A 23,641-nucleotide genomic window follows, 5' to 3' on the forward strand; every position below is an offset into this window, starting at 1 on the left:
GGTCAGAACATTGAATACAGGAGTTGGGACGTCTTGTTGAAGTTGTACAAGACATTGGTAAGGCCACACTTGGAATACTGTGTGCAATTCTGGTCACCCTATTATAGAAAGGATATTATTAAACTAGAAAGAGCGCAGAAAAGATTTACTAGGATGCTACCGGGACTTGATGGATTGAGTTATAAGGAGAGGCTGAATAGACTGGGACTTTTTTCTCTGGAGTGTAGGAGGCTGAGGGGTGACCTTATAGAGGTCTATAAAATAATGAGGGGCACAGATCAGCTAGATAGTCAATATCTTTTCCCAAAGGTAGGGGAGTCTAAAACTAGAGGACATAGGTTTAAGGTGAGAGGGGAGAGATACAAAAGGGTCCAGAGGGGCAATTTTTTCACACAGAGGGTGGTGAGTGTCTGGAACGAGCTGCCAGAGGCAGTAGTAGAGGCGGGTACAATTTTGTCTTTTAAAAAGCATTTAGACAGTTACATGGGTACGATGGGTATAGAGGGATATGGGCCAAATGTGGGCAATTGGGATTAGCTTAGGGGTTTTAAAATAAAAAGGGCGGCATGGACAAGTTGGGCCGAAGGGCCTGTTTCCATGCTGTAAACCTCTATGACTCTGTGACTCTCTCTCTCTCTATCTCTGTCTCTCTCTCTCTCTATCTTGTTCTCTCTCTCTATCTCGTTCTCTCTCTCTCTCTATCTTGTTCTCTCTCTCTCTCTCTCTCTCTATCTTGTTCTCTCTCTCTATCTTGTTCTCTCTCTCTCTCTCTCTATCTTGTTCTCTCTCTCTTTCTATCTTGTTCTCTCTCTCTCTATCTTGTTCTCTCTCTCTCTCTGTCTCTCTCTCTCTATCTTGTTCTCTCTCTCTATCTCATTCTCTCTCTCTCTCTATCTTGTTCTCTCTCTCTCTCTATCTTGTTCTCTCTCTCTCTCTCTCTCTATCTTGTTTCTCTCTCTCTCTCTCTCTCTATCTTGTTCTCTCTCTCTTTCTATCTTGTTCTCTCTCTCTCTCTATCTTGTTCTCTCTCTCTCTCTGTCTCTCTCTCTCTCTATCTCTGTGTCTCTGTCTCTCTATCTCTGTCTCTCTCTCTCTCTATCTTGTTCTCTCTCTCTATCTCGTTCTCTCTCTCTCTCTCTCTATCTTGTTCTCTCTCTCTCTATCTCGTTCTCTCTCTCTCTCAATCTTGTTCTCTCTCTCTTTCTATCTTGTTCTCTCTCTCTCTCTGTCTCTCTCTCTCTCTCTCTATCTTGTTCTCTCTCTCTATCTTGTTCTCTCTCTCTATCTTGTTCTCTCTCTCTATCTCGTTCTCTCTCTCTCTCTCTATCTTGTTCTCTCTCTCTCTCTCTCTCTCTTTCTATCTTGCTCTCTCTCTCTCTCTCTCTCTCTATCTTGTTCTCTCTCTCTCTCTATCTATCTTGCTCTCTCTCTCTCTCTATCCTGTTCTCTCTCTCTATCTTGTTCTCTCTCTTTCTATCTTGTTCTCTCTCTCTCTCCCTATCTTGTTCTCTCTCTCTCTCTATCTCTCTCTCTATCTCTGTCTCTCTCTGTGTCTCTCTCTATCTTGCTCTCTCTCTCTATCTTGCTCTCTCTCTCTAGCTTGCTCTCTCTCTCTATCTTGTTCTCTCTCTCTCTCTCTCTCTATCTTGCTCTCTCTCTCTCTCTACCTTGCTCTCTCTCTCTATCTTGCTCTCTCTCTCTATCTTGTTCTCTCTATCTTGCTCTCTCTAGCTTGCTCTCTCTCTCTATCTTGTTCTCTCTCTCTCTCTCTCTCTCTCTATCTTTCTCTCTCTCTATCTTGCTCTCTCTATCTTGTTCTCTCTCTCTCTCTCTCTCTACCTTGCTCTCTCTCTCTATCTTGCTCTCTCTCTCTCTCTCTGTCTTGTCCTCTCTCTCTCAGTTATCCTGTTTTTTTGGAGTTCTCCCTCTTTCCCCCTCTTTTCTCCCTTTATTCCCTCCCTACCCCTTTCTCTCTCTCTCTCTTCCTGCCTCTCTCTCTCTTTCTCTTCCCACCCCCAATCTCTCTCTCTCTCTATCCCCCCCCCCTATTTATCTCTCCCTTTCTCTCTCTCTCCCTCCCCTCTCTATCTCCCCCTCCCTCTCTCCCTCTCTCTATCTCCCCCTCCCTCTCTCTCTCTCTCCCCCTCTCTCTCTCCCCCACTTTCTCTCTCCCCCTCTCTCTCTCTATCCCCCCCTCTATCGCCGTCTCTCTCTCTATTGCCTCCCTCTCTCTCTCTCTCCCCCTCTCTCTCTCTCCCCCCCTCTCTCTCTCCCCCCTCTCTCTCTCTCTATCCCCCCCTCTATCGCCGCCTCTCTCTCTCTATTCCCCCCTCTCCCCCCCTCTTTCCCCCCTCTCTCTCTCTCCCCCCCCCTCTCTCTCTCCCCCCCCTCTCTCTCTCCCCCCCACTCTCCCCCCCACTCTCCCCCCCACTCTCCCCCCCTCTCTCTCCCTCTCTCCCCCCTCTCTCCCCCCCCCTCTCTCTCCCTCTCTCCCCCCTCTCTCCCCCCCCCCTCTGTCACCCTCTCCCTCTCTCTCTCTCCCCCCCTCTCTCTCTCTCTCCCCCCCACTCTCCCCACTCTCTCCCCCTTCTCTCCCCCACTCTCTTCCCCCCCCCTCTGTCACCCTCTCCCTCTCTCTCTATTCCCCCCTCTCCCCCCCTCTTTCCCCCCTCTCTCTCTCTCCCCCCCTCTCTCTCCCCCCCCTCTGTCACCCTCTCCCTCTCTCTCCATCCCCCCTCTCTCTCGCTATATATGACCCTGGGGCTCCCCGGCTCTGTTTGATGTGAGGGGGCGTCTCCCTGTGTTGGACCCTGTTCACCCGCAGAGTTAACCAGCATGGCTGACTATTGGGGCGTGTGTGACCGTGAGGCGGGGGGTCGGGAAACCTCGCTGAGCTTTGTGGCTCCGTGAACTTGCACGTCGCTAATCCCCCTCCTCTAATCTCCTCTCCGGGCAGGTCCACCAAGAATCTCCTGAATATCTTTGTCAAGACGGTGTTCTGCGTGGAGGTGCACGAGATCTCGGCGCTTTCCATGCTGTGGGGGATAAAGAGTGGTCATGGCATCGAACGGATCAGTAATATCACTGCAGGAGCTCAGGTGAGCTTGGAGGAGTTCCTTGTTCTATAGCTGGGACATCAAGCTAACATTCCCAGTCTGGGTGTTCGTGGGACATGGGCGTCGCTGGCTGGGCCGGCATTTATTGCCCATCCCTAGTTGCCCTTGGAGGTCAGTTGAGAGTCAACCACATTGGCTGTGGCTCTGGAGTCACATGTAGGCCAGACCGGGTAAGGACGGCAGATTTCCTTCCCGAAAGGAACCAGATGGGGTTTTCCCACAATGGGTCATCAGTAAATTCTTAATTCCAGATATTTTTTATTGAATTCAAATTCCACCATCTGCCGTGGCGGGATTCGAACCCGGGTTCCCCAGAACATCTGGAGGGATGTCAGAAGTTACAGAGGGACATAGATAGGATGCAAGACTGGACGGAGAAGTGGCAGATGGACTTCAACCCAGATAAATGCGTCGTGGTCCATTTTGGCAGGTCAAATGGGATGAAGGAGTACAATATAAAGGGAAAGATTCTCAGTACGGTAGAGGATCAGAAGGACCTTGGGGTCCGGGTCCATAGGACTCTAAAATCGGCCCCGCAGGTGGAGGAGGTGGTTAAGAAGGCGTATGGTGTGCTGGCCTTTATCAATCGAGGGATTGAGTTTAGGAGTCCGGGGATAATGATGCAGCTATATAAGACCCTCGTCAGACCCCACTTGGAGTACTGTGCTCAGTTCTGGTCGCCTCACTATAGGAAGGATGTGGAAAAGATTGAAAGGGTGCAGAGGAGATTTACAAGGATGTTGCCTGGATTGAGTGGCATGCCTTATGAGGATAGGCTGAGGGAGCTCGGTCTTTTCTCCTTGGAGAGATGAAGGATGAGAGGAGACCTAATAGAGTTGTATAAGATGTTGAGAGGCATAGATCGGGTGGACTCTCAGAGGCTTTTTCCCATGGTGGAGATGGCTGCTACGAGAGGACACAGGTTTAAGGTGCTGGGGGGGGTAGGTACAGGGGAGATGTTGGGGGTAAGTTTTTCACACAGAGGGTGGTGGGCGAGTGGAATCGGCTGCCGTCAGTGGTGGTGGAGGCAAACTCAATAGGGTCTTTTAAGAGACTCCTGGATGAGTACATGGGACTTAATAGGATGGAGGGTTATAGGTCGGCCTAGAAGGTAGGGATGTGTTCGGCACAACTTGTGGGCCGAAGAGCCTGTTTGTGCTGTAGTTTTTCTATGTTCTATGTTCTAACATTAGCTGAGTTTCTGGATTAATAGTCGAGCGATAATACTAGGCCATCGCCTCCCCGGTGTACTTACTCCAAGAAAGGTGAACCAAGCTGTAGAAAGAGTCAGAAACATGGAGGTAGAAGCCATGGAACAGACATTTAAAAGCATTGTAATTCTTTTCCGATTATTCATTCAAGGGATGTGGGCGTCGCTGGCGAGACCCAGCGTTCATTGCCCGTCCCTAATTGCCCTCGAGAAAGCGGTGGGTGAGCCGCCATCTTGAACCCGCTGCAGTCCCTGTGGTGTAGGTACTCCCACAGTGCTGTTAGGGAGGGAGTCCCAGGAAAGCAGGAACCAGTATCGTCTCTGCATAGCTCCGAAGGAGAGCTACACTGTCTCGCAGGCGAGACAACAGATCGGAATTTAGTCCTTCCTCTCTCAGTTGGACGGAAATTGATTCCATTACCCCAGTGCTCTGTGCTGGCCACCATTTGCCCCTCAACGAATCTCAGCAAAGTCGCTTGTCAGGGCACTATCACGGTGCTGTGCGTGGGAGCTTGCTCTGCACAAACTGGCCGCCATGTTACTGCGAGCAGTTCTGGGCATCACACAGGGGTAAGGGTACATTATACCCGGGAGGGGGTGCAGTGTAGATTTACCAGAATGGTACCCGGAGTGATGACACCAATCCGGATGGTATTCCCTGGATTTGAAAAGGTTAGAATCATAGCTAAAATTGCCCCTTAGTGTCCAAAGATGTGCAGGTTAGGTGGATTGGCCATGCTAAAATTGCCCCTTAGTGTCCAAAGATATGCAGGTTAGGTGGATTGGCCATGCTAAAATTGTCCCCTGGTGTCCAAAGATGTGCAGGTTGGGTAGATTGGCCATGCTAAAATTGTCCCCTGGTGTCCAAAGATGTGCGGGTCAGATGGATTGTCCATGGTAAATTGCCCCTTAGTGGCCAAGGCTGTGTAGGTTAGGTGGATTGGCCATGCTAAATTGCCCCTTAGTGTCCAAAGATGTGCAGGTTAGGTGGATTGGCCATGTTAAATTGCCTCTTAGTGTCCAAGGATGTGCAGGTTAGGTGGATTGGCCATGCTAAATTGCCCCTTAGTATCCAAAGATGTGTGGGTTAAGTGGATTGGCCATGCTAAATTGCCACTTAATGTCCAAAGATGTGCAGGTTAGGTGGATTGGCCATGCTAAATTGCCCCTTAGTGTCCAAAGATGTGTAGGTTAGGTGGATTGGCCATGCTAAATTGCTCCTTAGTGTCCAAAGATGTGCAGGTTAGGTGGATTGGCCATGCTAAATTGCCCCTTAGTGTCCAAAGATGTGTAGGTTAGGTGGATTGGCCAAGCTAAATTGCTCCTTAGTGTCCAAAGATGTGCAGGTTAGGTGGATTGGCCATGCTAAATTGCTCCTTAGTGTCCAAAGATGTGCAGGTTAGGTGGATTGGCCATGCTAAATTGCTCCTTAGTGTCCAAAGATGTGCAGGTTAGGTGGATTGGCCATGCTAAATTGCCCCTTAGTGTCCAAAGATGTGTAGGTTCGGTGGATTGGCCATGCTAAATGTGTGGGGTTTCAGGCATAGAGTGTGGGAGGGGGCCTGGGTAAGGTACTCTGTCACAGCGCCGGTGGTGACTCAGTGGGCCGAATGGCCTCTTCTGCACTGTCGGGATTCGATGACACTATCCTCCGATACGAAACCTGACTCAGAGAACAGTGAAGAAAGGTGCGGAGAGGTGGAAGCGAGACATCGCGGACGCTGGAAATCTGAAGTGAGGACAGAGAATGCTGGAGAAACTCAGCAGGTCTGTGGGGAGAGAGAAACAGCTAACGCTTTCAGCCTGAGAGCCGAAGAGGAGTAGAAAGGGTTTTATCTGAAGCAAGGCAGTGGTGCAGAATAAATAAGTGGGAGATCAAGAGGGATTTTAACAAAGTTGTCAGAGACACAAGATAAGGGGAGTGTTAAATGGAGTGTTAAAGACTAAAGGAGGTACTAATAGTGGCCTGAAGGTAAGAGGGCGGAATGTTCTCACCACAGAGCAAGGATCAGTGAGGGAGACATTTCTTCACCCAGAGAGTGGTGAGTCTGTGGAATTCATTCCCACAGGAAGTAATTGCGGATGACACGAAGATGGCTGGACTTGCGGATAGCGAAGAGCATTGTCGGGCAATACAGCAGGATATAGATAGGCTGGAAAATTGGGCGGAGAGGTGGCAGATGGAGTTTAATCCGGATAAATGCGAAGTGATGCATTTTGGAAGAAATAATGTAGGGGGGAGTTATACAATAAATGGCAGAGTCATCAGGAGTATAGAAACACAGAGGGACCGAGGTGTGCAAGTCCACAAATCCTTGAAGGTGGCAGCACAGGTGGAGAAGGTGGTGAAGAAGGCATGTGGTATGCTTGCCTTTATCATAGAAATCATAGAAACCCTACAGTGCAGAAGGAGGCCATTCGGCCCATCGAGTCTGCACCGACCACAATCCCACCCAGGCCCTACCCCCACACGGGGACGGGGTATAGAGTATAAAAGCTGGAGTCTGATGATGCAGCTGTATAGAACGCTGGTTAGGCCACATTTGGAGTACTGCGTCCAGTTCTGGTCGCTGCACTACCAGAAGGACGTGGAGGCGTTAGAGAGAGTGCAGAGAAGGTTTACCAGGATGTTGCCTGGTATGGAGGGTCTTAGCTATGAGGAGAGGTTGGGTAAACTGGGGTTGTTCTCCCTGGAAAGACGGAGAATGAGGGGAGATTTAATAGAGGTGTACAAGATTATGAAGGGTATAGATAGGGTGAACAGTGGGAAGCTTTTTCCCAGGTCGGAGGTGACGATCACGAGGGGTCATGGGCTCAAGGTGAGAGGGGCGAAGTATAACTCAGATATCAGAGGGACGTTTTTTACACAGAGGGTGGTGGGGGCCTGGAATGCGCTGCCAAGTAGGGTGGTGGAGGCAGGCACGCTGACATCGTTTAAGACTTACCTGGATAGTCACATGAGCAGCCTGGGAATGGAGGGATACAAACGATTGGTCCAGTTGGACCAAGGAGCGGCACAGGCTTGGAGGGCCGAAGGGCCTGTTTCCTGTGCTGTACTGTTCTTTGTTCTTTGATGCCAAAACATTGAATGTATTCAAGAGGCGGCTGGATATAGCACTTGGGGCGAATGGGATCAAAGCAGGATGAGGCTATTGATTGGACGATGATGGTGATGAATGGTGGAGCAGGCTCGAAGGGCCGAATGGCCTCCTTCTGCTCCTATATTCTATATTTCTCTCAGTCCTCTCTGAAAGGCAAAATTAAAAACAATTTACAGATGACCCTATGCGAGGAGGGGGGGACAAGAACTATTAAAGTGAAGGATAGAGTTTGTTTTCTAAAGTTGGTGAACTCAACATTGAGCCCAGAACGTGTTTAATCGGAAGATGAGCTGTGGTTCCTCCAGCTTGCATTGGGCTTCACTGGAACAGCGCAGCAGGCCAAGGATGGACAAGGGGCGTGAGAGCAAAAAAAGTGATTTGAAATGGCAAGAGACAGGAAGTTTGCAGACCGAGCAAAGCTGTTCCGCAAAGCGGGGCCCCCCCCCGGTCTGCGCCTATTCTCCCCAGTGTGGAGACAACCGCGTTGGGAGCAGCGAATACGGAGACCAAAATTAAGGAGGTGCGGATGAAATGCTTGCGGCCTCGAAAGCTTTAGAAAGAGCTGGAAGGTGGAGCCGCTGACATGGAGCGGACATTAAAGTTCGTCACGCACATGAAAACCAGACGGAGGTTGAGGGGATGACCTGATAGGAGTCTACAAGATTGTGGGGGGGCAGAGTGGATAGTCAGAAGCTTTTTCCCCAGGGTGGAAGAGGGGGCACAGGTTTAAGGGGCAAGGTTTAAAGGAGATGTACGAGGCAAGTTTTTTTTACACAGAGGGTGGTGGGCGCCTGGAACTCGCTGCCGGGGGAGGTAGTGGAAGCAGATACGATAGTGAGTTTTAAGGGGCAGCTTGACAAATAAAGGTAAAAGTTAAAGTTTATTTATTGGTCGCAAGTGAGGATTACATTAACACTGCAACCTCAGTTGTTGGCAAAATTCTAGAATCCATCGTTAAGGATAAGATTTCTAAATTCTTGGAAGTGCAGGGTCGGATTAGGACAAGTCAGCATGGATTTAGTAAGGGGAGGTCGTGCCTGACAAACCTGTTAGAGTTCTTTGAAGAGATAACAAATAGGTTAGACCAAGGAGAGCCAATGGATGTTATCTATCTTGACTTCCAAAAGGCCTTTGACAAGGTGCCTCACGGGAGACTGCTGAGTAAAATAAGGGCCCATGGTATTCGAGGCAAGGTACTAACATGGATTGACGATTGGCTGTCAGACAGAAGGCAGAGAGTTGGGATAAAAGGTTCTTTCTCAGAATGGCAACCGGAGACAAGTGGTGTCCCGCAGGGTTCAGTGTTGGGGCCACAGCTGTTCTCTTTATATATTAACGATCTAGATGACGGGACTGGGGGCATTCTGGCCAAGTTTGCCGATGATACAAAGATAGGTGGAGGGGCAGGTAGTATTGAGGAGGTGGGGAGGCTGCAGAAAGATTTAGACAGTTTAGGAGAGTGGTCCAAGAAGTGGCTGATGAAATTCAACGTGGGCAAGTGCGAGGTCGTACACTTTGGAAAAAAGAATAGAGGCATGGACTATTTTCTAAACGGTGACAAAATTCATAATGCTAAAGTGCAAAGGGACTTGGGAGTCCTAGTCCAGGATTCTCTAAAGGTAAACTTGCAGGTTGAGTCCGTAATTAAGAAAGCAAATGTAATGTTGTCATTTATCTCAAGAGGCTTGGAATACAAAAGCAGGGATGCACTTCTGAGGCTTTATAAAGCACTGGTTAGGCCCCATTTGGAGTACTGTGAGCAATTTTGGGCCCCACACCTCAGGAAGGACATACTGGCACTGGAGCGGGTCCAGCGGAGATTCACACGGATGATCCCAGGAATGGTAGGCCTGACATACGATGAACGTCTGAGGATCGTGGGATTATATTCATTGGAGTTTAGGAGGTTGAGGGGAGATCTAATAGAAACTTACAAGATAATGAACGGCTTAGATAGGATGGACGTAGGGAAGTTGTTTCCATTAGCAGGGGAGACTAGGACGCGGGGGCACAGCCTTAGAATAAAAGGGAGTCACTTTAGAACAGAGATGAGGAGAAATTTCTTCAGCCAGAGAGTGGTAGGTCTGTGGAATTCATTGCCACAGAGGGCTGTGGAGGCCGAGACGTTGAGCGTCTTCAAGACAGAAATTGATAAATTCTTGATTTCTCGAGGAATTAAGGGCTATGGGGAGAGAGCGGGTAAATGGAGTTGAAATCAACCATGATTGAATGGTGGAGTGGACTCGATGGGCCGAATGGCCTTACTTCCGCTCCTATGTCTTATGGTCTTAAGTTACTGTGAAATTCCCCCAGTCGCCACACTCTGGCGCCTGTTCGGGTCGATGCACCCCGAAGCAGCGCGTCTTTCAGAGTGTGGGAGGAAACCGGAGGAAACCCACGTAGACACGGGGAGAATGTGCAACAGACAGTGACCCCAGGTCATTGAACCCAGGTCCCTGGCGCTATGAGGCAGCAGTTCTATCCGCTGTGTCACCGTGCCGTCTACACATGAATAGGACGGGAATAGAGGGATATGGTCCCCGGAAGGGTAGGGGGTTTTAGTTCAGTCGGGCAGCATGGTCGGCGCAGGCTTGGAGGGCCGAAGGGCCTGTTCCTGTGCTGTAATTTTCTTTGTTCTTTGATCTTTATTCAGTGTCATCTCTGCATAACTCCGATAGAAAGTGTACTGCAGGTTGCCGAGGGAAGTAAGCTTGCAGGGCGACGGGGAACAAATGGGAGGATGGGGCTGACTGGATTGCTCTACAGAGAGCTAGCATTAACTGGATGGGTGAATGGCCACCCTCTGTGCTGGTTGGATTCCACAGCAGCGTGGGATCAAGTCCATACTGGTTCTCTCAATCCAGTTCGTCTCAAGCCCTCTGCTTTCATCTAATTTCAGTTGTGTCACCATGAAATCAGTGTCCACCGCCAATATTATTCTTGGGATTCACTGAGTGAGAATGATGGGCCGCAGGGAGTGAATGCGAATAAATATAATATCCTGGCAGTTTCTCTAAGTTCCCATGGACAAACTAGCAGCACCAACTCCGCTCAGTCTGTTCCTCTCAATCCAGGACTGCCGACAGATGTTCCACATCCAGACAGATGTGTCTGCAAGCCATGCCGTCAGTTCATGGAGGTCGGTCCTTGACCTTGATCGCTTTGGCTTCTGAATCCCGAGGTCCTTGGAGCAGCCCGGCTCAGAGCGCTTCTCATTCCTGCTTCCAAATCCCTCCATTTCCATGTCCCCCTCCACCCCCAACCCTCCTCCAGCCCCCTACATCCATCCAAATCTCTCTAACCTCCTCCGCACACAACACCCCTCCCTATCTCTGTAACCGCCTCCAGCCCCATACACCCCTCCCTATCTCTGTAACCTCCTCCACCCCCCGACACCCCTCACTATCTCTGTAACCTCCTCCAGCCCCCGACACCCCTCCCTATCTCTGTAACCTCCTCCAGCCCCCGACACCCCTCCCTATCTCTGTAACCTCCTCCAGCTCCCGACACCCCTCCCTATCTCTGTAACCTCCTCCAGCCCCCGACACCCCTCACTATCTCTGTAACCTCCTCAGCCCCTACACCCCCTCCCTATCTCTCTATCCTCCTCCAACCCCTACACCCCTCCCTACATCTGTCACCTCCTCCAGCCCCCTACACCCCTCCCTATCTCTCTAACCTCCTCCAACCCCGACACCCCTCCCTATCTCTGTAACCTCCTCCAGCCCCTACAACCGCCCTATCTCTGTAACCTCCTCCAGCCCCTACACCATTCCCTAACTCTGAAACCTCCTCCAGCCCCTACACCCCTCCCTATCTCTGTAACCTCCTCCAGCCCCTACGCCCCCTCCCTATCTCTGTAACCTCCTCCAGCCCCCGACACCCCTCACTATCTCTGGAACCACCTCCAGCCCCCGACACCCCTCACTATCTCTGTAACCTCCTCAGCCCCTACACCCCCTCCCTATCTCTGTAACCTCCTCAGCCCCTACACCCCCTCCCTATCTCTGTAACCTCCTCCAGCCCCTACACCCCTCCCCATCTCTGTCACCTCCTCCAGCCCCCTACACCCCTCCCTATCTCTGTAAGCTCCTCCAGCCCCCGACACCCCTCCCTACATCTGTCACCTCCTCCAGCCCCTACACCCCTCCCTATCTCTGTAACCTCCTCCAGCCCCCTACGCCCCTCCCTATCACTCTAACCTCCTCCAACCCCTACACCCCTCCCTATCTCTGTAACCTCCTCCAGCCCCCGACACCCCTCCCTATCTCTGTAACCTCCTCCAGCCCCCTACACCCCTCCCTGTCTCTGTAACCTCCTCCAGCCCCCTACGCCCCTCCCTATCACTCTAACCTCCTCCAACCCCTACACCCCTCCCTATCTCTGTAACCTCCTCCAGCCCTTACAACCCTCCCTATGTCTCTAACCTCCTCCAGCCCATACGCCCCTCCCTATCTCTGTAGCCTCTCCCAGCCCCGACACTCCTCCCTATCTCTGTAACCTCCCCCAGCCTCTACAACCCCTCCCTATCTCTCTAACCTCCAACCCCTAAACCCCTCCCTATCTCTGTAATCTCCTCGAGCCCTTACACCCCTCCCTATCTCTGTAACCTCCTCCAACCCCTACACCCCTCCCTATCTCTGTAACCTCCTCCAGCCCCTACACCCCTCCCTATCTCTGTAACCTCCTCCAGCCCCTACACCCCTCTATATCTCTGTGACGTCCTCCAGACCCTACACCCATCCCTTCTCTGAAAACTCCTCCAGCCCCGACACCCCTCCCTATCTCTGTAACCTCCCCCAGCCACGACACCCCTCAGCTAGATAGTCAATATCTTTTCCCAAAGGTAGGGGAGTCTAAAACTAGAGGGCATAGGTTTAAGGTGAGAGGGGAGAGATACGAAAGGGTCCAAAGGGGCAATTTTTTCACACAGAGGGTGGTGAGTGTCTGGAACGAGCTGCCAGAGGTAGTAGTAGAGGCGGGTACAATTTTGTTATTTAAAAAGCATTTAGATAGTTACATGGGTAAGATGGGTATAGAGGGATATGGGCCAAATGCAGGCAATTGGGACTAGCTTAGGTGTTAAAAAGAAGGGGTGGCATGGACAAGTTGGGCCGAAGGGCCTGTTTCCATGCTGTAAACCTCTGTGACTCTCTGACTATGACTCCATTGGTAAAAGTGGATTGGGGGGGATAATGGAGGTGGCTTGAGGGAGATAGCCAGGATCTCATTGGATGTGGGAAGGGACTGAATGGCCTCCTCCTGTATCCTCTGTTGCGCGGTGGCTGGCAATGCTTTTGCAGTGATTAATCCCCACTCCCTCCCCTTCCCGCAGGAGCGGAAGTTCATCGGAGGAGCGCAGACCATCAGCGAGCGTTTGGCAGAGGTGATCGGGAGCGACAGGGTCCGGCTGAGGTCACCAGTGGTCAGAGTGGAGCAAGAGGCTGATAGTGTGACCGTCACCAGTGCGGGCGGCGAGACAGTCCAGGTGAGGAGAGATTGATGTGTCTGGGGGGGTCCCGGGGGGAGGTGGGTGTCAGAAACTCCAAGGGTATCTAATGAAGTCAGCCTCGACCGTAAGTTTTGCACTTTGAATTTGGTGAGGGTGAACATAAGATGTTTCACTCTCGGTATGATTCTAACGACACACTGGGGAGCTTTTCCCAAACAAAGTTTAATTAAGGATACATGGAAAGATAATTGACAATAACTTTGAGAATTACGTTTATTTATTAGTGTCACAAGTAGGCTTACATTAACACTGCAATGAAGTTACTGTGAAAATCCCACCGTCGCCACACTCCGGCGCCTGTTCGGGTACATTGAGGGAGAATTTGGCACGACCAACGCACGTCTTTCGGAGGAAACCGGAGCACCCGGAGGAAACCCACGCAGACACGGGGAGAACGTGCAGACTCCGTACAGACAGTGGCCCAAGCTGGGAATCGAATCGGGGTCTCTGGCGCTGTGAGGCAGCAGCGCTAACCCACTGGGCCGCCGTGTCGCCCCTGTTACAAACAAGAAAGAAAAAACATGATATTGTATCAGCTTTAATAACTAAATGTACCGTTCCAATACAAGAAACCTCCTTATAAATATACGCCTGCCCCGGGTTTTAACACAGAAAATACGAATGCTCACCTGATGCTCGAACTTAGCCCTTTGGTTGGAGAATTGAAACCCTGACTTCGCAGCCTTGTAACTTCCAGGAGACCTCGAGGTAGAGAGAGAGGCACTGTTGGCCTCCTGCTTTTAGCCAATAAACCACTGCAAGAGACAGGAGCAATTCTTGCCTGTAGTTGCTAGCTAGCAAACCGCCGACAGCAGAACTTTCACTCCGAGAGAGAGGCAAGAATGCTTCCAGTCTCCAAAAGGGCCTCTAACTAACCAGCAGCCAAAACTGAAAAAGAAAGAACTCTTTGTCACCTGACCTATCAATCGTCCTTCCCCCAAACAGTTCAAAAGGGTCCGAAACCCTAGGATGCAAAGCTGGGCTGAAAAATGGCAAATGGAGTTTAACCCTGATGAATGTGAGGTGATTCATTTTGGTAGGACTAATTTAAATGTGGATTACAGGGTCAAAGGTAGGGTTCTGAAGACTGTTGAGGAACAGAGAGATCTTGGGGTCCATATCCACAGATCTCTAAAGGTTGCCACTCAAGTGGATAGAGCTGTGAAGGAGGCCTATAGTGTGTTAGCTTTTATTAACAGGGGGTTGGAGTTTAAGAGCCGTGGGGTTATGCTGCAACTGTACAGGACCTTGGTGAGACCACATTTGGAATATTGTGTGCAGTTCTGGTCACCTCACTATAAGAAGGATGTGGAAGCGCTGGAAAGAGTGCAGAGGAGATTTACCAGGATGCTGCCTGGTTTGGAGGGTAGGTCTTATGAGGAAAGGTTGAGGGAGCTAGGGCTGTTCTCTCTGGAGCGGAGGAGGCTGAGGGGAGACTTAATAGAGGTTTATAAAATGATGAAGGGGATAGATAGAGTGAACGTTCAAAGACTATTTCCTCGGGTGGATGGAGCTATTACAAGGGGGCATAACTATAGGGTTCGTGGTGGGAGATACAGGAAGGATATCAGAGGTAGGTTCTTTACGCAGAGAGTGGTTGGGGTGTGGAATGGACTGCCTGCAGTGATAGTGGAGTCAGACACTTTAGGAACATTTGAGAGGTTATTGGATAGGCACATGGAGCACACCAGGATGATAGGGAGTGGGATAGCTTGATCTTGGTTTCAGATAAAGCTCGGCACAACATCGTGGGCCGAAGGGCCTGTTCTGTGCTGTACTGTTCTATGTTCTATTAAACTCGGAAAATGCCAGGATATTGCATTAGGCCACGATTAAAAATAAACAAAACCCTATTTAAGCAGCAATAAAAATACAACGAATCAGTGGCTCGGTGCCACAATAAAAAATAATAAAACTGCTTATAACCGCAGAGAACAAGATCAAAAAAATACGTTTCTTAAAGGCACAGTGCTGTCACAGGGGGAATTGGGTGGGGGGGGTGCGGGCTGGTAGAGAATTCGCATACTCCCTTCCCCATCCCCCCGCCAACGTCTTTGGAGCAAAGACCTGGTCCGGGTGAAGGGGAGGGGAGAGAGAAGGGGTGCAAGGGGTGAATCTTCCTTTCATCCTGCCTTACAAGGGTCTTCCTGGTGTCTGCCTCTCACAGTGAAGGAAGTTTGTTTCCGGGAGCGGACTTCCGAGATTTTCAAGGTGTGATGGATTAAGTTGTGTTGGATTGAGTGTGTGGACTTCAACAAAGAGGTTGTGCTGGAATCTTTGAATGGCATCAAGATAGATAAGTCGCCGGGTCCGGATGGGATGTACCCCAGGTTACTGTGGGAGGGAAGAGATTGCAGAGCCTCCGGCGATGATCTTTGCATCGTCGATGGAGACGGGAGAGGTGCCGGAGGATTGGAGGATTGCGGATGTGGTTCCTATTTTCAAGAAGGGGAATAGGGATAGCCCAGGAAATTACCGACCGGTGAGTCTAACCTCAGTGGTTGGTAAGCTGATGGAGAAGATCCTGAGGGACAAGATTTATGAGCATTTAGAGAGGTTTAGTCTGCTCAAGAATACTCAGCATGGCTTTGTCAAAGGCAGATCGTGCCTTACGAGCCTGGTGGAGTTCTTCGAAAATGTGACGAAACACATTGACGAAGGGAAGGCGGTAGATGTGGTTTATATGGATTTTAGCAAGGCGTTCGATAAGGTCCCCCATGCAAGGCTTCTCGAAAAAGTGAGAGAGCATGGGATCCAAGGGGCTGCTGCCCTGTGGATCCAGAACTGGCTTGCCCAAAGGAGGCAGAGAGTGTGTATAGATGGGTCTTTTTCTAAATGGAGGTCGGTCACCAGTGGTGTGCCCCAGGGATCTGTTCAGGGACCTTGCTGTTTGTCATTTTCATAAATGACCTGGATGAGGAAGTGGAGGGGTGGGTTGGTAAGTTTGCCGACGACACAAAGGTTGGTGGGGTTGTGGATAGTCTGGAGGGATGTCAGAAGTTACAGAGGGACATAGATAGGATGCAAGACTGGGCGGAGAAGTGGCAGATGGACTTCAACCCAGATAAAAGCGTCGTGGTCCATTTTGGCAGGTTAAATGGGATGAAGGAGTACAACATAAAGGGAAAGACTCTTAGTACGGTAGAGGGTCAGAAGGACATTGGGGTCCGGGTCCATCGGACTCTAAAATCGGCCCCGCAGGTGGAGGAGGTGGTTAAGAAGGCGTATGGTGTGCTGGCCTTTATCAATCGAGGGATTGAGTTTAGGAGTCCGGGGATAATGATGCAGCTATATAAGACCCTCGTCAGACTCCACTTGGAGTACTGTGCTCAGTTCTGGCCGCCTCATTACAGGAAGGATGTGGAAAAGATTGAAAGGGTGCAGAGGAGATTTACAAGGATGTTGCCTGGATTGAGTGGCATGCCTTATGAGGATAGGCTGAGGGAGCTCAGTCTTTTCTCCTTGGAGAGACGTAGGATGAGAGGAGACCTAATAGAGGTATATAAGATGTTGAGAGGCATAGATCAGGTGGACTCTCAGAGGCTTTTTCCCAGGGTGGAAATGGCTGCTACGAGAGGACACAGGTTTAAGGTGCTGGGGGGTAGGTACAGGGGAGATGTTAGGGGTAAGTTTTTCACACAGAGGGTGGTGGGCGAGTGGAATCGGCTGCCGTCAGTGGTGGTGGAGGCGAACTCAACAGGGTCTTTAAGGAGGTTTACCAGGATGTTGCCTGGTATGGAGGGGAGATCCTATGAGGAGAGGCTGAGGGATTTGGGATTGTTTTCGCTGGAAAGGCGGCGGATAAGAGGGGATCTTATTGAAACATATAAGATGATTAGAGGTTTAGATAGGGTGGATAGTGATAGCCTTTTTCCTCTGATGGAGAAATCCAGCACGAGGGGGCATGGCTTTAAATTGAGGGGGGGTAGTTATAGAACGGATGTCAGGGGTAGGTTCTTTACCCAGAGGGTGGTGAGGGATTGGAATGCCCTGCCAGCATCAGTTGTAAATGCGCCTAGTTTGGGGGCGTTTAAGAGATCCGTAGATAGGTTCATGGACGAAAAGAAATTGGTTTAGGTTGGAGGGTCACAGTTTTTTTTTTTAACTGGTCGGTGCAACATCGTGGGCCGAAGGGCCTGTTCTGCGCTGTAATGTTCTATGTTCTATGTTCTATGTCCTGGATGAGTACATGGGACTTAATAGGATGGAGGGTTATAGGTAGGCCTAAAAGGTAGGGATATGTTCGGCACAACTTGTGGGGCCGAAGGGCCTGTTTTGTGCTGTAGTTTTTCTATGTTTCTATGGATGTTGAGCCTCCTATTGGTGTCTCTGCCATTGTTTCACTGACCGACCCTGCTCCCCTTTCCTGCCACCCTAGGGGCAGTTTGCCATCTCGGCTGTGCCACACGCCATTCTCCAGAAGATCCACTTCGAGCCGCCCTTGCCCGCTGTGAAGAATCAGCTGATCCAACGGATGCCAATGGGGTCGGTCATTAAAACCGTCACCTTTTACCAGAGAGCTTTCTGGAAGGAGAGAGGTACGTGACCTGGGAGGGGTGGCGGGGGTGGCGGGGGGGGGGGGGGAGGTGGGGGTGGCGGGGAAGGGGGGAGATTGGCACAGGGTGCCATTCGTCACCTCACGGATTTGCCTGTCATTGCTTGTGAGAGGGGTGGATCAGAGGTCCCACTCGACTGAACCCTGGGATGACTGGATGCCCTGTGAGAGAATATTTGATTTCAATTATTGTTTTTTAACACAGAGGGTGGTGTGGGCTTGGAATGCGCTGCCAAGTAGGGTGGTGGAGGCAGGCACGCTGACATCGTTTAAGACTTACCTGGAGAGTCACATGAGCAGCCTGGGAATGGAGGGATACAAACGATTGGTCTAGTTGGACCAAGGAGCGGCACAGGCTTGGAGGGCCGAAGGGCCTGTTTCCTGTGCTGTACTGTTCTTTGTTCTTTGTATTGGGATACAGTGAAAAGTATTGTTTCTTGCGTGCTATACAGACAAAGCATACCGTTCATAGAGTACAGAGGGGAGAAGGATTTGATTTGATTTATTATTGTCACATGTATTGGGATACAGTGAAAAGTATTGTTTCTTGCGCGCTATACAGACAAAGCATACTGTTCATAGAGTACATAGGGGAGAAGGATTTGATTTATTATTGTCACATGTATTGGGATACAGTGAAAAGTATTGTTTCTTGCGCGCTATACAGACAAAATATACCGTTCATAGAGAAGGAAAGGAGAGAGTGCAGAATGTAGTGTTACAGTCATAGCTAGGGTGTAGAGAAAGATCAGCTTAATGCGAGGTAGGTCCATTCAAAAGTCTGACAACAGCAGGGAAGAAGCTGTTCTTGAGTCGGTTGGTACGTGACCTCAGACTTTTGTCTTTTTCCCGACAGAAGAGAGAATGTGGATGAGTGGGATCCTTAATTATGCTGGCTGCTTTTCCTGAGGCAGCGGGAAGTGTAGACAGAGTCAATGGATGGGAGGCTGGTTTCCGTGATGGATTGGGCTACATTCACGACCCTTTGTCGTTCCTTGCGGTCTTGGGCAGAGCAGGAGCCCAGACCAAGTTGTGATACAACCAGAAAGAATGCTTTCTCTGGTGCATCTGTAAAAGTTGGTGAGAGTCGTAGCTGACATGCCAAATTTCCTTCGTCTTCTGAGAAAGTAGAGGCGTTGGTGGGACTTTCTTAACTATAGTGTCGGCGTGGGGGGATATTGAGTAGTTGCCATTGCCTCCAGGATTTTCAAAGAATAAGGGGTGATTTGATTGAAGCTAGTACAAGCGTTGAGGGATTGGCAGTCTGAGAGGATCTATGCCCTGGTCACGGACTCTAAAACCAGGGGGCAGCTCACCGTCTCAGGTTGAGGTTTGGACAGAGATGAGGAGAAACTTGTTCACTCAGAGGGAATTGAATTTTGCAATTTTCGACCCCAGTGAGTTGTGGATGTTCCTTCGTTGAGTATTTCAGAGAATCCCTGCAGTTTAGAAGGAGGCCGTTCTGCCCATCTAGTCTGCACTGACTCTCCAGCAGAGCATCTTACCCAGGCCCGACCTCTGTCCTCCAAGTATTTACCCAACTAATCCTTTTAACCTCCACCTCTTGGGACACTAAGGGGCAATTTAGCATGGCCAATCCACCTAACCAGCACATCTTTGGACACTAAGGGGCAATTTAGCATGGCCAATCCATCTAACCAGCACATCTTTGGACACTAAGGGGCAATTTAGCATGGCCAATCCACCTAACCAGCACATCTTTGGACACTAAGGGGCAATTTAGCATGGCCAATCCACCTAACCTGCACATCTTTGGACACTAAGGGGCAATTTAGCATGGCCAATCCACCTAACCTGCACATCTTGGGACACTAAGGGGCAATTTAGCATGGCCAATCCACCTAACCAGCACATCTTTGGACACTAAGGGGCAATTTAGCATGGCCAATCCACCTAACCTGCACATCTTTGGACACTAAGGGGCAATTTAGCATGGCCAATCCACCTAACCTGCACATCTTGGGACACTAAGGGGCAATTTAGCATGGCCAATCCACCTAACCTGCACATCTTTGGACACTAAGGGGCAATTTAGCATGGCCAATCCACCTAACCAGCACATCTTTGGACACTAAGGGGCAATTTAGCACGGCCAATCCACCTAACCTGCACATCTTTGGACACCAAGGGGCAATTTAGCATGGCCAATCCACGTAACCTACACATCTTGGGACACTAAGGGGCAATTTAGCATGGCCAATCCACCTAACCTGCACATCTTAGGACACTAAGGGGCAATTTAGCACGGCCAATCCACCTAACCCGCACATCTTTGGAATGTGGGAGGAAACCAGAGCACCCGGAGGAAACCCACGCAGACACGGGGAGAACGTGCAAACTCCGCACAGACAGTGACCCAAGCCGGGAATCGAACCCGGGTCCCTGGCGCTGTGAGGCAGCAGTGCTAACCACTGTGCTACCGTGCCGGCCAAGATGATAGATTTATTTGTACTAAAGAAGGTTCTTGTGGTACAGTGGGGTTAGCGTCCCTGCCTCTGAGCCCAGAAGCTCCGGGTTCGAGTCCCACCCCGGGACTTGATGGCCGAAGAAGATGCGTCCATAACGCGGCCAAACCGATTGAGTGTCAACTTGTAAACCCTTCCAAGCACGTCCAATGTCCGGCGGTGAGAGCGGGAGAAACTCTCGGTTAGCCACGCGATGGGAAGAATGTCTGGACAATCTGCCCATTCTTGTTGTTCAAGTTGTTTTGTCCCTCCTGGCCTCCCACCTCCCTCACCCCCCCACCGCCCCCCCCCCCCCCCCCCTCCCCACGCCCCCGCTCACCCCCCCCCAGGGCTCAGTGGCTGCTCCATTTCCGACACCGGACCTGTTATCTTCAGCATCGATGACACGAAGCCCGACGGGAGTCACCCAGCCATCATGGGATTCATCCAGGCGGACACAGCACGGAGGATGAGTCTGGACACCCCCGAACAGAGGTCAGGTTAACCGCCCGGGGATCGGCGGTGGGCGGGGCGGCGGTGGGGAGCATGGGCAGAAACCTACAGGCCTTGGGATGTTCCACTTGTTAGTGGGGGGAGGGGAGTAACTGCTGTCTATGGGAGCACTAGCATGGCGGATATGTAACTAGACTGGTAGGCCAGAGGCCTGGGCTAATGGCCTGAAGGCGTGAGTTCAAATCCCGCAACGGCAGCTGGGGGAATTGCAATTCAATCCCTTAATAAACCTGGAATTAAAAACTTTCAGCGGCTATCAATAACGGCGACTTTGTAACTGTTTGGGTTGTCGTAAAAAACCCATCTGCTTCTCCTTTGGGGAAGGAAATCTGCCATCCTTACCTGGTTTTCTTTTCTATTCATTCGTGGGACATGGGTGTCGCTAGCTGGGCCAGCATTTATTGCTCATACCTAGTTGCCCCTTGAGAAGGTGGTGGTGAGCTGCCATCTTGAATCCGCTGCAGTCCATGTTCTGTGGGTTGACCCACAATGCCGTTAGGGAGGGAATTCCAGGATTTTGATCCAGCGACAGTGAAGGAACGGCCGATATATTTCCAAGTCGGGATGGTGAGTGAAGGGGAACTTGCAGGTGGTGGTCACAGAATCATAGAATCCCTACAGTGCAGAAGGAGGCCATTCAGCCCATCGAGTCTGCACCAACAACAATCCCACCCAGGCCTTATTCACGTCACCCCACACATTTACCCTGATAATGCCCCCGCCAATTTAGCACGGCCAATGCACCTAACCAGCACGTCTTTCGGACTGTGGGAGGAAACCGGAGCACCCGGAGGAAACCCACGCAGACACGGGGAGACTCCGCACAGACAGTCACCCGGGGGTCGGAATTGAACCCGGGTCCCTGGCGCTTTGAGGCAGCGGTGTTAACCACTGTGCCACCCGTGCTGCGCTGGTGTTCCCATGTATCTGTTGCCCACGTCCTTCTAGATGGGTGGGTTGGGAAGGTGCTGTCTAAGGAGCCTTGGTGAGTCGCTGCGGTGCATCTTGTAGACGGTACACACGGCTGCGTGGGTGGTGGAGGGAGTGGGTGTTTGTGGATGGGGGGCCAATCAAGCGGGGCTGCTTTGTCCTGGATGGTGTCGAGCTTCTGGAGTGTTGTTGGGAGCCGCACCCATCCAGGCGAGTGGGGAGTATTCCATCACACTCCTGACTTGTGTCCTTGTGGATGGTGGACAGGGGGAGTCAGGAGGTGAGTTACTCGCCGCAGGATTCCCAGCCTGTTCTGGGAGGCACTGTGGAGAGTCCAGTTGAGTTTCTAGTCAATGATAAGCCTACATGGAACTCCAAGCCAATTTATTTGACTCTTAACTATTCTCTGAAATGGTTCCCAAATAGCCAGGGACAGACACTCACTGCTGCACTTGTTGGGGACATCATTTATTCAATATTCCACCTTACACGCTCATAATTAATATGGTGCCACACTGGGAAAAGATAAAAGACCCTGTGAGGGAGGGGGCTCATTATAGAGTGGCTTATCCGATTCCTGATGGGCTGGTGGGGTCCATAGCTGTTGCTATGGTGTTGGGACAGAAGAACTATTGCCATTCTTTCTCTCGACTGCATTGATGGAATGGTTGGTTCCAGAGCAGAGGGAAACTTCCGTGTGTGTGTGTGGGTGGAGTTGTGGGATTATTTGCCAATTGGAAGAAGGCCCCTCATAGAAACCCTACAGTACAGAAAGAGGCCATTCGGCCCATCGAGTCTGCACCGACCACAATCCCACCCAGGCCCTACCCCCATATCCCTACATATTTTACCCACTAATCCCTCTAACCTACGCATCTCAGGACACTAAGGTCAATTTTTAGCATAGCCAATCAACCTAACCCGCACATCTTTGGACTGTGGGAGGAAACCGGAGCACCCGGAGGAAACCCACGCAGACACGAGGAGAATGTGCAAACTCCACACAGACAGTGACACGAGCCGGGAATCGAACCCAGGTCCCTGGAGCTGTGAAGCAGCAGTGCTAACCACTGTGCTACCGTGCCGCCCTTTGTAAAGGTGAGAGGTCAAAGGGCACACCGCACGAGGTTGTCAAGATTAAAAAGAGGCTGTGGGAAGGCCAGATGGTGGAAGAAACATTCATGGGATGGTGGCAAAGACAGGGTTCCAAGCGAGAGGGATGCCAATTCTAGGATTATTTTGCGATCCGCGGGCAAAATGAGGAGAGATTTCTCAGAGGATTGGGAACCTTTGGGATTCTCCAGCTGCGAACGCTCAGATCGGATATATCCGAGGCTGCGACCGAGAAGGTTATTGAGAGATTTGGGAGAGACAGGGATAGCGCAGGCTGGAGGGGTCGAGTTGGTAGGCCAGTCAGAGGCTGTGATTGTGTTCGTAGGCCCAAACGGTCGCATGGCCTTCCCCAGCTGCTCCGACTTCACAGGAAGGGGTGGGTTCAGGGTGGACAAAGTGCGAAGAATCTGGATTTTAACACGGGGTGGGGGACTTGGTCAGAGCTCAGGAGGAACCCGAGGGAAGGAACGCAGCAATTAAAAAGTGACGAGGAGGGAGAGGTGGGCTGGTGGTGGGAATGTCTCACAGGTCACAAGCAGCTGGCTCACAATGGGAGGGAGTTGTCCTTCGTGGAGTCATTATCATTGATTTCCATTCGCTTGTCTGAGGACACTCACGTTTTTCATTTCTCTACCAACAGGAAGGAAGCTGTCTGCAAACATTATGCCAAAATCTTTAAGATGAAGGAGTTTTTGGACGTGAGTAGCACTGACCCCCACCGAGCCTCCCTCCCCCTCACAGAATGCCCCCAACCCCCCCAAACCCTCCCCCGCCCCCCAGAAGTCAACCCCACCCCTCCCAGATACCCCGAAAGGATTAACAAAATCGGGACCTTGGAGAGGAGCCGAGCGACTGAGATCAGAATTAGGAGATGTGTGTGTGTGTGTGGGCATGTGTGTGTACACATGCAGGCATGTGTATGTGCGTGTATATGTGTGTGTGTATGTATGTGTCTATGTATGTGCATGCATGTGTGTGTATTTGAGAGGGGGATGGAGAGAGGGAGAGATGGAGAGAGAGGGAGATGGAGAGAGGGAGAGATGGAGAGAGAGGGAGATGGAGAGAGAGGGGAGATGGAGAGAGAGGGAGATGGAGAGAGAGGGAGATGGGGAGAGAGGGAGATGGA

The 23,641-nt window shown here is 50.9% G+C and overlaps 1 protein-coding gene across 1 annotated transcript; it reads left to right on the forward strand.

Moving 5' to 3' along the window:
• Nucleotides 1-2,779: 2,779 nt before the first annotated feature.
• On the forward strand, nucleotides 2,780-23,388 carry LOC144490929 (amine oxidase [flavin-containing] A-like; the record flags this gene model as incomplete). Its single annotated transcript, XM_078208612.1, has 5 exons — nucleotides 2,780-3,098; nucleotides 12,763-12,915; nucleotides 17,318-17,477; nucleotides 20,310-20,454; nucleotides 23,156-23,388. Coding segments are annotated over exons 1-5 (757 nt in total), but the record flags the coding sequence as incomplete, so codon positions are not given.
• Between the last annotated feature and the right edge of the window lie 253 nt (nucleotides 23,389-23,641).

This window comes from Mustelus asterias, unplaced genomic scaffold, assembly GCF_964213995.1.
Source record: "Mustelus asterias unplaced genomic scaffold, sMusAst1.hap1.1 HAP1_SCAFFOLD_4049, whole genome shotgun sequence".
NCBI lineage: Eukaryota > Metazoa > Chordata > Chondrichthyes > Carcharhiniformes > Triakidae > Mustelus > Mustelus asterias.